The 12,873-nt window shown below is 33.3% G+C and overlaps 2 protein-coding genes across 3 annotated transcripts in view; one reads left to right on the forward strand and one right to left on the reverse strand.

The window, feature by feature from the left end:
* Positions 1 to 12,873, forward strand: part of LOC145334047 (uncharacterized) — a 344,996-nt gene that overhangs the window by 205,970 nt on the left and 126,153 nt on the right. The gene's annotated exons all lie outside the window — the stretch shown is intronic.
* LOC145334055 (heme-binding protein 2-like) lies at positions 1,022 to 6,094 on the reverse strand. Of its 2 annotated transcripts, none has more exons than XM_080179337.1 (8): positions 5,963 to 6,094; positions 4,930 to 4,967; positions 3,650 to 3,704; positions 3,134 to 3,211; positions 2,652 to 2,753; positions 2,057 to 2,175; positions 1,496 to 1,594; positions 1,022 to 1,149 (listed from the first exon to the last, which is right to left on the reverse strand). In XM_080179337.1, exons 1-8 carry the CDS (start codon positions 6,020 to 6,022, stop codon positions 1,074 to 1,076), a joined length of 627 nt encoding a protein of 208 aa, XP_080035463.1. In that variant the 5' UTR covers positions 6,023 to 6,094; the 3' UTR covers positions 1,022 to 1,073. The 2 variants fall into 2 exon arrangements, with proteins under 2 accessions (XP_080035463.1, XP_080035462.1); XM_080179336.1 differs by having other exon boundaries at positions 3,125 to 3,211; positions 5,963 to 6,088.

Consider the following 12,873-nt stretch of genomic DNA (forward strand, 5'->3'; position numbering starts at 1 on the left):
TATCTTTGAGGTAAATAAACAAATAAATACCGGCACGATATAAAAGTGCCACCCCTTTGAAATTTTCTTAAAAGTGAAAAAAATTCTAGTAACCGATTATTATGCGCTGGATTAGAGCCGGTTCTCAACAATACTGAAAAGTCGTGTATAGCAACGTACTACATTCCACGAAAATTAATAGCCCCTTTTGGCTCTTAAAATTTTTATTTAATTTTCCACGGAAAACTGTAAATAATAAGATGTGACAAATAACCATTAATCAATCAATGAGTCGGTATTTCTGTTATGAAAGATCCCGCTAACCGCTTGACCGAAATGGACCTCCTTTACAATGAAGATTCCCATAGGTCATGGAAAGGTTTAAAACCATTTTGGGGGAGGTTACCTCAGGGAGTAAGGGAGGGGACAATGGATCGAATATTCAATTTTTAGGAGTCTCAGACTTTGGGGACTGGCTTAAAGGGAATGTGCAAGAATTTAGCAGTTTCTGACTGAGTTTGGGGACTTGCGCATAGAATGCCGCTACTCGTTATGTATGTTTTGAATATTGCAGACGGGGAGAAGGGATAAGGGAAGTGGGGGGAAGGGAAATAAACACTCGTTGTGTTAGTTTGGAATGTAGCAGACGGGGAGAAGGGAGGTGGGGGCAAGGGGCAAGGGAAATAAACAGAATAAAAAGGGGCAGTCATATTCTTGCTAGCAGCTGGCCGGGTCCAATAATCTTTTAATATAAAAATCACACCAAAAAACCTCAATATATTTCATCAAAAACAAGTTATGATTTCACTTTACATGACGCTATGGAAATCTATTATTCAATTAACAATCCCTTTATAATTTCCTACAAATTTATTGGATTAAACTGGATTTCATGCCCTTTCTTTAATAACTCTTATATTGAATTAATTGCCCATTGTCCCCTCCCTTACTCCCTGAGGTTACCTTCTCCCTTCCATGAGAAATTCTCTCAATTGCCCCCTGATGGCCTCTAGGGACATAGACGCTAGTTAACAATGAAACATTAAAATTTTAAAATATATTTCATAAAAATAATTTATAAAAATACATAAAAATTATTTCTTCAGGTACCAGATCTCATTTCTTCTGTTCCAGAACTTGAAGGGGGCATCATAACCAACTTTCCAGTAACTGAAATACAAAAGGTCACAAAAAGTAAGTTTATTCGTAAATCGAGGCATTTTTTCATGCACTAGAGCAGTAATGTGTTAAAGGGGAGTGTCAACGACTCAACACCCCCCTTTAATTAGAAATTGGAAAGACTTGCCTTCTCCATCCCCCCCCCCTTGTTAAGGGTTTCACACCCCCTTTGTGAATTGCTGTGCATGCCTTTACACATTAATTTTTTTTTTAAATACTACACAAAATTTCACTCTAAAAAAATTTTGGAATGTTTCTGTGATCTTGCTGGAATGATATCCCTAGTTGTATCCAAAGTATTATTAAGGATAGAAAGGTTTATCTAGAGTGATGGTACCTGTTTCCTTCAAAATTAACTCCAAGTTCTTGCAGCTTAGCAGCCAGCTCCTGAGCCTCAGTCTTCCAGCTGGCAGTATTCATATATCCTCCAATAGTCCTTAGTGTTTTAGTAAAAAAAATCATATAAAAAAATCTAGGAAAGTTGATTATGTGAGTTATTAGGACACTTCCTTTAGTTAATGCCTATGTTTGCGACAACTTTTGTTTAATAGAATCTTCCAATTGCCAACATTTACAAAAGAGCCTGCTTCATTGTTTCAAGATCCATGTCAGATCTACATAGGCAATAATTGTCTATAGGTGAGCTATATAGAAAATGTTATTGGAACATTTAATCTTTATAATTTGATTTTTTTGGCTGTTATTAAAGATTGCAAGCTTTTTTTAGTATATCTCTTTGATCTATTAGAATCTAATCTTTAACTCATTTTGCTAGTCAGTTTGTCACTAGAGCTATGGGATTGACAACTAAAATTCCCGAAAAAGACTTCCTAAATACATACTCACACTATATATCCATAGATAATAGATAATACAAATTGTTATTACTCAATCATACCTGGTGTAAATAGTTCTGGTAGGTTCCTCCTTGATATAAACATCAGGATTATTAGGAGCAGCAGCATCTGCCTGTTCATCAGCGTTGATATAGAAACACATCTCCAACTCAGTTCCACTCTAGATAAATATCTGATAAATTACTGTATAATACAAGATTGTTTTAAGAGTCTTTTCTAGTAATGGATAGGAATTACATGGATATTGTGAGAGATCCTCGCATCCCAGCAGGCTGATACAACAATATTTCACCCCTTATGACTTTACCTTTGACCAATATCTGAGGTCTATATTGGCAACCTAAATTAACGACAAAAGATTCCACTGTCACAATATCCTCTTGACTTCTAGACTGTCTGAATACAGGGATAAAAAAAAGACAATGATTGTATACAAAATTACCCCTCCTGTAGATTTATATCATTAGTTGAAATGCTTGAATGCTGCTAGTTTGGAACCAACCACTTAAATTTCAATTAAAGTACCCAAAGTTTTTAATCAAACCAATAAGATAATCTGGTTATAAAACAGTCCAATTTCTCCTCTCTCAATGACAATTGCTTAAAAATAAAGTTATAATATACTTTGATACTCACAGTTTTGGTGACATGGGTGGTAACTGGGACAGTCATGGGGATCTTCTTATCCTTGTTGTTGGCTCCCTGGATGTAGTTGAATAGCTTCCAGAACATGGTTCCCTTCAAAAGAAAAAACATCTATTTTTTTATGAATAATTAAAAATGTTGAAAAATCTACTAAATAATTTTAAAAATCATCTATTTTTTGTAAAAATCTTTAGTGTCTTTCTGAAGATGGCGAAAGCAATGCAATACATAATATTTCAGTCTAGTTCTAGTCAAGTAGAAGCTAGTCGGATATACTAACATACTGTCATTCAATTTCAAATCACTTATTGGTCAGTTCGTTCATCCAGTAGGCGTCGAGGGAGTGGATAGGGGATCATTATTTTAGCCCACAACAAGTTCTACTAAAATGGAGTACATGATAATCTGGTGTAAGATCCAAGTAATAATAAATCCAATACTCTTCAATACAAGCTGGTACGTACGTCAGTTACCTGTTGCTGTTCAGACTCTTCATTGACGGTCAGCTTGGTGCACACCCACTTCTTGGAGGGGTATACTCTCTCGTAAACCTGGCAACAGTTAAATTGGTGTTTAATTTATCCGTGTCCTTCATTAAAAGTAACAGCATGTCCGTTTGTCCGTCAGTCTGTGTGTACAAAAGGATCTCGCTACATTAAGTCAATATTATGATATGGTTCTCGTTTACAGCGAAACTTATCATAGGTCCAGGGAAGGTTTATAACTATTTTTGGAGAGTATACAACCCTTCCAAGAGAAATCGGCACTAGATAGAAATTGCCCCAAAAAATCTTTAAAATGGAGGGTCGTTCACTAGATTATTATCGTAGATGTAAACCTTTCCTGGACCTATAAAAATCATTGTTTTAAACGAGAATCATATCGGTAAAGCAGTTAGCAAGATTCATACTTTTTAGTCTGAATAAAAAATAAAATGTTAATGATATTGCTCCTAATCGTCTTATGAATCACCATTTGAAGTTTCTCACCTCATCTCCAATTAAAGTAGCTTCATACGGAGCTTCTTCATAACTTTGGGTCAGGCTAAATAAAATTATATATGCAAACAAAATAGCTTTCATTTCAATTTGGCAGATTTTTACAAAATTTATTAAAAGATTTTCTTTTAAAATAACAGAATTGTTTCTCTATTCAAATTCTAAAATAGTTTTATCGCATCGTATTATAGACAGCTTTCCGCGGATATTTAAATGAATATTATAAGATTAAAACCAGTTTTGGTAACCCCAAGAGGGCGACGGCCCTGTCTGACATAACTGGTTTTAATTTTATGATTTACTTTTCTTATTTGTGGAAAATTGTCTGTAATACGATGCTATACATGATTTTTCAGTATAGCTCAGAACTAGTTTCAATAAAGCGGGTAATAATAAAGCCATACTGGAAACTTCTTTTCTTTTTCATGTGGGATTCACCATGGCACATGGGTGAATTAGGATGGCCATCCTAATATTAGCATTGGAAATACTTTTGGTCTTTGGCGTAAAAACGAAGATCTTAATAGTACATATAAAAGAATGACGTCATACTATACAAATGACCAATGATAGGCCAATACACAGACTGAATTGCCAAGAAAACAGTAAAAGAGTCTGACTATGACGTCAGAAAAAATTAACAATTAACCAATGAGAGGCCGCTATATATTTTGCCATTGTGAATACTGGCTTATCATTGGTTAATTGTTAATTTTTTCTGACGTCATAGTCAGACACTTTTACTGTTTTCAATTGCCAATTGTAGGCCAGTATACATTTTAATTTACCAATGGTAGGCCAGTATGACGTTATTTTTTATAGGCACTATAAAAAGCTTCCGTAAAAACATTTTATGAGTATAGATTTCTTTTAAAAATAAAATATTTAAAGATTAATTTACTATACCTACCAAAAATTAGGATATGAATTCGCTACTTATAGTCACTAAACTTACTTTTAAACGTTTGTACAATCCTATTATATAAAGTAGTAAGCGTTTTTTCTCTGTCCTAAAGGATCTCGCTAACCGCTGAACCGATATTGTTCTCCTTTGCAGTGAAGCTTCTTATAGGTCCTGGGAAGGTTTTAAACTATTTTTGGGGAGGGTGCCTTTACCCCCCTCCCCTCCAAAAATATTTTTTTACTCTTTTGAAACTCAAATTTAAAATGGGATGGAGTCGACTTTTCCCCCTCCTACCTTAAGTGCCCCTAGAGGCTTCTAGGGGCGTAGCCGCTAGTTATCATAAATTTCATTAAAATTTTTAATTTACCTAAGAGCACTTCTTACAATCTGTTCCGCTGTCTCAAACTGAAGAAAACAAAAAAAAATTACTTCAACTAATACCCAAAGTTTTATAAACGCAATCTCTTATTCGTTGGCCTTAAACTCTGGGTACTCTCATTAAATCTTAATTGATAGGTTTAAAGTAACAGTGTCAAAACGTTTCAAGTTCTAATTTATCTGTAGAATTGGTAATTATGTTTATAATCATTGGGAAAATACATCGCTTAAGAAAACCGGTTAAAATCACATTAGTAAGCCAAAGTAACTAGATGTATGTATGTATATTTTACTTTAAGATCTCGTATACGTCAAGTTAATTTTAAAAAGTATCTATATTGTAATCTTCACCATAAAAATTACATCAATCTAAATGATAGTTGCATATGAATAAACAAGGATGACATCATCCATAAAAGCGAAGCCCTGAAACGGTGGGACAAACGAAAATTAACATAATGTCAGAACTGAATAATCAGAACCTAAATGTATAAATGTCGAATCAAAATGGTAAGTAAATTTGTTGAAAAACTGCTTGATACAGGACAATGTTTATGGACATACTTACATTTTTAGGACTTGTTTATAGAGCTACTTCGCTTATAATATTGTACTTTGTTGTCCAAGAAATAAGTATAACAAATATCAGAATATTCGGATAATTAGATCACCGACCCTAATTATAGAAAAGCTTCGCTTTTAAAAATTCTTACGGACAGATAAAGTGAGTTATAGAGTAGATGTACAGAATACAATCAAGGGCGTCCAAGCTTTTTCATTTTTAGGGGGGAGGGGGATAATCCGCCCCCCCCCCCATTGGACGTCCTTGCATACAATGATGCTATAATATAGTCATAGATGTCCATCCAATGGTAAAGTGGTGTTGTTTAACCCCCTCAAACATTTTAACCCCATAAAAATTTTTAAAAATGCTTTAAATTACCCCCTTAAACCTTCGAAACCCCTAATTTTACCCATACAAAAAAAGCTTGGACGTCCCAAAGAGAAAATATGATACTTACAATAGCGGGTGCCGCTAAAGTGTGACATATCAAAAGACTGAAAAATATGAAAATTCTCATTTTTGTTTCTTTAGCAGAGTATGTTTCTAGTGTGATAACTTTTAATATACTAATTCAAACTGACATATGTTTAAATATTTTTAACTTTGTTATATAATATACAGCAATTGGGACATGTTTTACATAATTTAGTTTAACAATTGGAAATTTTAAAGTAATAAGACAATGGCCGATAAATTAATGTACATTCCTAATGATGATACACAACATTTCCTCTTCTTTACCGTACGATTATTGGTTAAAACGTTTAAACACTCAACTTAAAAAAACAAACCAATCGAAATTTGGGGACTAGTGTAATAAACAGCCAATAGTCCCCCCTCTCTCTCTCTCTAAATAACAAGGATGACAACAGTCATATGTAACGAAGCACAAAAAATCATGGATGGAAAAGATAAGTAATAGAGTAGATGTTCATTGGTCCTAAAAAAAGAGAGAGAGAGGAATATGATAAATATAAGAAAATCACGAAACTTTTATGACTATTGTCGTAAGAGCGAATGACCGACAGACAAAGTACGTTGTGCGCTGGATGCTTTTTCACAAACAAACAAATTAAGCATATTCTAATCAGTGGCGTACACAACGATTCACAACGGGGTATTTGAGAGTGTTTTAAAGGGGAGAAAACCACACTTATGTCGTGGACCGACAGAGGAACTAACGGACGGATGGTAGGCAAATGCAATTATAGAGTAGGTCCGGCATTTTAAAAACCACGAGTTTAAAAAGGTTTTATCACTTCATGTTCATTCATGGTAAGTTTACTGCTTAAATTGTTACTAATACCTAATTGTTTGTATTTACTGCTTATTAAAAGCGACGCTTTTTATAATTAGGGTCTGTCCGTCCGTCCGTATGTCAGTCCATAACGATTAGCTGTTTTCGTTAATTTGGGCATGTTAGAATTGTACTATCGATTTAAAACATTGCATGGTGATTCCTGTAGTAGTTAAGTACGATTTAATTTGGAAAGCGTAGCAACTCTCTAGACGTTACCAGAATTTCCGTACGTCCAATTTAAACATATTGATTTTTAACTTTTTTAACAGCTAATTTTTATGTGATATATTTATTGGATTGGTCTGATATTTGGAATACTGATTCCTAGGATAACAAAGTATAATGTTATGAGGGAAGCATCTCTATAAACAAGTCCTAAGAATAAAAGTATGTCCTTAAACATTATCCTGTATTTAAATAGATTTTCAACAAATTTACTTACAATTTTTGTAACTGTTTATCATACATTTATATTCTGATTATTCAGTTGTGACACTCTACAAGTTTTAGTGTTTGTTTGTCCTTGTTTTTATTTGTTTATCAGTACAAATGTCCCTTATAAGTGGTGATTCCATATATGTATGTACATAATAACAAAGGAAATGATGAGTTTATGTAATTTTAACAAGTTTTTACATAATATGAATGTTTTATATAATTTAATTTTATTTTATTTAAATAATTCTATTGACTAAAACGTTTTATATAACGTCCCGAAGTAAAATATTTTATCACTCGTTTTAAAGAATACTACTGGCTTCGCCCCGAGAGCCATTCAGTAGGTATATTCCCTGAAGAGTAGAATCCAATCGGTTCAGCGGTTACCGAGATCTTAAGCTTCAGAAGGACAGACAACTTTCTACTTTGTATTATATAAATATATGTAAGCCGTGTATTAAAGAGCCAGGACGTCTGTCTGTTTGTACCATAAGGTCTCGCTAACTGCAGGTCTGATCTGACTTTCCTTTACGGTAAAGCTTTTTATTTTTCACTGGAAGGTTTTAACCTATTTCAAGAGGAAGGGGGACATTAAGAGAAATTGAAAAGTGAGTAGAATGGTTGCTTATTAGTAGGTAAAATCTAAATACATAAAATTAGGTCGTCTATCTCTTATAGCAGTCGTAAAAATACAATTTCCCGTTTAGACCGGACAGACGAATTAAGTTACAGAGTAGATTCGCTACTAAAAAAAACATATAGTACATTATAATTGATAAGTCTATTTGCCTTATATAACAATTAACATGGATCACAACATCCATAAAAGCAAAGCTCTAAAAAGAAACAGTAGAACAAACGAACATGAACACTTGTAAAGTGCCATAACTTAATAAGCAAAATATTATATTAAAGATATAAATAAAATTGTATTTAAACTTGTTGCCAAATTGCGCATATACAGGATTCTGTTTAAGGTCATACTTACATTTTTAGGTTATAGAAATGAGTCGCTTAAAATATTGTACATTGTTGTCCTAGGGATCATTGTTCCAAATTGTTAGAACAATTTTATCATAAAAAAACATGCTGACAAAAAAGTAAAAAATAGTATTTTTAAATGGACAATTTTCTGAAAGCTATTGTAGAGCTGCTACGCTTTCAAGATTGGGCTTTGCACCAAGAGGTAATTAAAAAAAAATTAAGTACCTCTACTAACTGACTAAAAAAATGGGGGAAGATTTTTTGTTTTTTTTTTGGGGGGGGGGGTGTCCCACTCCCCAAGAAAATAGCCTGAAACCACCACAGAACCAGTAGGTATATTCCATAAAGAGTATAATCCAATCAGTTCAGTGGTTACCGAGATCTTAAGGGACGGACGGACGGACAGACAGACGGACGGACAGACATCAAGCTACTTTGTATTATAGATAAGCTTTTTGGCTGTAGCGAAGGATCTCGCTAACCGATGAACCGAAATGGTTCTCCTTTACAGTGAAGTTTTATAAAGGTCCTGAGATGGTTTTAGGTCATTTTACTTTCACAAATAAGTCTGGGTATGGTTTTAGGCTATTTTACTGCCCTTCCATAGACCTTCGAATAAAAGAACCACTAGTTTATATTAACCCTTAACGGTCGGAGGGGGGGGGGGCGGGGGTACGCCCACCCCCCTCCGGTTTTTCTATCCCATTTTCTGTGTGTCAAAGATAAAGAGCCCAAACTGCGTGACTTTTTAATTATGGGTATGACACATAACTGAGAGTTGGATTTTTTTAATATCTCCATCCTGGCGGACACAGGATGCCAGCAAACCTGGCAGGGTCATCCAGGTAAAGAGCAAAACTATTTTTTTGACTTAAACAAAGCATTTTATCTACCAAAATACTAAAATATTCTCTAGTATTACCTCCTAATATTAAATACAGGTGTTCAAGTCAATTTCAGGTTCCAGGTATGATCCTGCAGGTCCTGATCCTCCAGGTCTCAAGAAATCTTTAAAAGGCTCCTGTGCCACAATTTTTGCCTTAGAGACTTCAAATTTTAAACTTAAGCTTTTCCCATATGTCTACGTAACATGTTAAAATTTCAAAAATATCCGGTGACGTTTTCCCGCTGACCGCCGACTGCGGCGGCTGGCAGCTGCCAAGTACAGCCATGGTCGGAAATTCATCAAACAGGGGACTTGCACAAAAAAAATGTAGCCTTCTAGCTCTAATAGGAACTGAGATTAAGGTGCGGCAAGGGGCCCGACTGTTAAGGGTTAAACTAATTTGAAAATACTTCGATGTTCTAAAATTTATCTCTCTAATGTTAATAACTTTATTATAACAAGGATGACAAAATCCATAAAAGCGAAGCACTGAAACGGTAGGACAAACAGACATTAACACTTGTATAGTGTCTAAACTGAATTATCAGAATATAAAAGTATAAGAGCCGAAGCAAAATTGTAAGTAAATTTGTTGAAAAACTTCTTGATACAGGATAATGTTTATTGAGTTTATGGACATACTTACATTTTCAGGATTTGATTATAGAGTTGCTTCGCTTAAAATATTGTTCTTTGTTGTCCCAGGAATCAATATACCAAAAATCAGATCAAACGGATAATTAGATCACATAAAACTTTGCTGTTAAAAAATTAGAAAAATCAACGTGTTTAAAATGGACGTACGGACATTCTGGTAATGATTATAGAGTTGCCACTCTTTCTAAATCGTACCTAACTACTACAGGAATCATCATGCAAAGTTTGAAATCGATAGGACAACTCTAACATGCCTAAATTAACGAATAAAAGCTATCTATCTCGGACGGACGTACGGACGGATGGACGGACGGACCGACCCTAATTATAGAAAAGCTTCGCTTTTAAAAACTGTTAAAGCTCGTGCTTACTCGTAAGAAAGGAAATTTTGGAGGAAACTGTATTGTAGTAATTCTATTTATATGGTCCGAGGGCCCTAACAAAATAGCCTCAAACCTGACTATTATCTTCTATTTCACTTATATATAAATAGATATAAAGATAGATAGATTTATAGATAGATAGATAGATTTATAGATAGATTTATAGATAGATAGATAGATAGATAGATAGATAGATAGATAGATAGATAGATAGAGAGATAGATAGAGAGATAAATAGAGAGATAGATAGATAGATAGATAGATGGATAGATAGATAGATAGATAGATAGATAGATAGATAGATAGATAGATAGATAGATAGATAGATAGATAGATAGATAGTTAGATAGATAGATAGATAGATAGATAGATAGATAGATAGATAGATAGATAGATAGATAGATAGATAGATAGATAGATAGATAGATAGATAGATAGATAGATAGATAGATAGATAGATAGATAGATAGATAGATAGATAGATAGAACTTATAAACAAAGAATTACATAATACATAATCATACTTGGGTATTAGAACAGGGTCCAACTTCCAAAGTCAAATTGATTTAAGATTTGATAAGAGTGATATGTTATGAATACTGAGATGATTATACAATATAATAATAACACAGAACTAAATAATTCACAGAGTAACTATGTGCCAGAGTTGACACTGAGATGATTATACAATATAATAATAACACACAGAACTAAATAATTCATAGAGTAACTATACACTAGAGTTGATACTGAGATGATTATACAATATAATAATAACACACAGAACTAAATAATTCATAGAGTAACTATGTGCCAGAGTTGATACTGAGATGATTATACAATATAATAATAACACACAGAACTAAATAATTCATAGAGTAACTATACACTAGAGTTGATACTGAGATGATTATACAATATAATAATAACACACAGAACTAAATAATTCACAGAGTAACTATACACTAGAGTTGATACTGAGATGATTATACAATATAATAATAACACACAGAACTAAATAATTCATAGAGTAACTATGTGCCAGAGTTGATACTGAGATGATTATACAATATAATAATAACACACAGAACTAAATAATTCATAGAGTAACTATACACTAGAGTTGACACTGAGATGATTATACAATATAATAATAACACACAGAACTAAATAATTCATAGAGTAACTATACACTAGAGTTGATACTGAGATGATTATACAATATAATAATAACACACAGAACTAAATAATTCATAGAGTAACTATACACTAGAGTTGACACTGAGATGATTATACAATATAATAATAACACACAGAACTAAATAATTCATAGAGTAACTATACACTAGAGTTGATACTGAGATGATTATACAATATAATAATAACACACAGAACTAAATAATCCATAGAGTAACTATGTGCCAGAGTTGAAAATTGAATGGCCTAAAACCATCACAGGAGCTGTGTGCAACTTACATAGACAAGAGAACTCAATTGGTTCAGAACAGTTATTGAGATCTTAAGCTTAAGATGTTAAAAATCTTACTACTTTATATAGCAGGCTGTTTTTAAATGTTAAAAATTGGAAGATTGTATTAAATAAAAATTGTTGCAAATATAGGTATTGAATAATACAAATCCATGTCTTCAACACATTACTCTTTGAATAGTAAGTTAGGTCCGTTGTCAAGTTCTAAAGAATTTAAATCTTTATGTGATGTTATATAACTACTAGCCTACAGCTCACGTTGTTCGCTGGTCTGTAATGCTCTTGAGAATATTAAATATCCGTACTGGAAAGGTAGAAGGCTCATGCAATTATTAAGGTATAAAATCCGATCAGTTAAGAATTTGTAGAGAGCCCGATCTTTCAGGGTTATGACAGAAGAATTATTTTATGTTTGCTGACCAATGCACGTCTACTCTAAGTATAATATTGTCTGTCGGTCTATCAGTAATGCTCTTAAATAATTTTCCCAGCTTTTATTAAAGATATTTTTGTGTAAAGATTCACTATGCATCATTACTTTATATGTCAGTCTTTCTAAATTTAAAATTAAATTTAAATCTTTATGTGATGTTATATAACTATAACTTAACAAGGATAATAACATACAACAGTAGCAAAGATAGCCATTAATGGAAAAACTAGCGGCTATTTCTATTCCTGCATTGCCCTAATCCTGTGGTGTTATATGTATAATATCTAAATCATATTATTATGGTGTGTGAGGGGGGGGGGGTAAGTTTTGACAATTTGTAGGGGGGTGTTTGATACAATGACACATAAGGGGGACGTGATAAAACACTATTTAATTTTATTACGAGCAGATAATATCTATATTCAAGCTAATTTAACGTCTTTTTCCCAAAGAGTTGATTCCTATACTAGTTGCTTCGCCTGTAAACTCTACGTAAGGCCAAAAAATAGCTTCAAACCACCCAACATCTTCTAATTATGACCAGCAATTATAGACCAAAAATATTTTTCTATTATTGGATACCAAAACTAGCGGTTCTGTCCATAGCCTCAAAGGGCTTTGACTGTAGAAATAAGAGTAAAACACTAGAGGGAGAAAAGGTCAAATAACTGTATCTTCCCATCGCAACCGTCTTCTGCAACCTTTCTATTGGGTCATTGAAAATCAACCAATGTGTCGCTTATATTAACACAGCCAAGTAGCAAAAATAATTTAGAAGCAGACAAAAAGAATCGTTGA

The sequence above is a fragment of the Acartia tonsa genome, chromosome 12 (assembly GCF_053477335.1).
Source record: "Acartia tonsa isolate MP-2025a chromosome 12, ASM5347733v1, whole genome shotgun sequence".
Classification (NCBI taxonomy): domain Eukaryota; kingdom Metazoa; phylum Arthropoda; class Copepoda; order Calanoida; family Acartiidae; genus Acartia; species Acartia tonsa.

What these genes read in the sequence shown, in the direction of transcription:
- LOC145334055 (XM_080179336.1), bottom strand. Translation starts at nt 6,022, where the DNA reads ATGAGAATTTTCATATTTTTCAGTCTTTTGATATGTCACACTTTAGCG. An exon ending in AACAGCAACAGGTAACTGAC is followed by an intron (nt 2,754 to 3,124) that starts GTACGTACCAGC and finishes TTTCTTTTGAAG; the next exon opens with GGAACCATGTTCTGGAAGCT. An exon ending in ACCAGAACTATTTACACCAG is followed by an intron (nt 1,595 to 2,056) that starts GTATGATTGAGT and finishes TAAAACACTAAG; the next exon opens with GACTATTGGAGGATATATGA.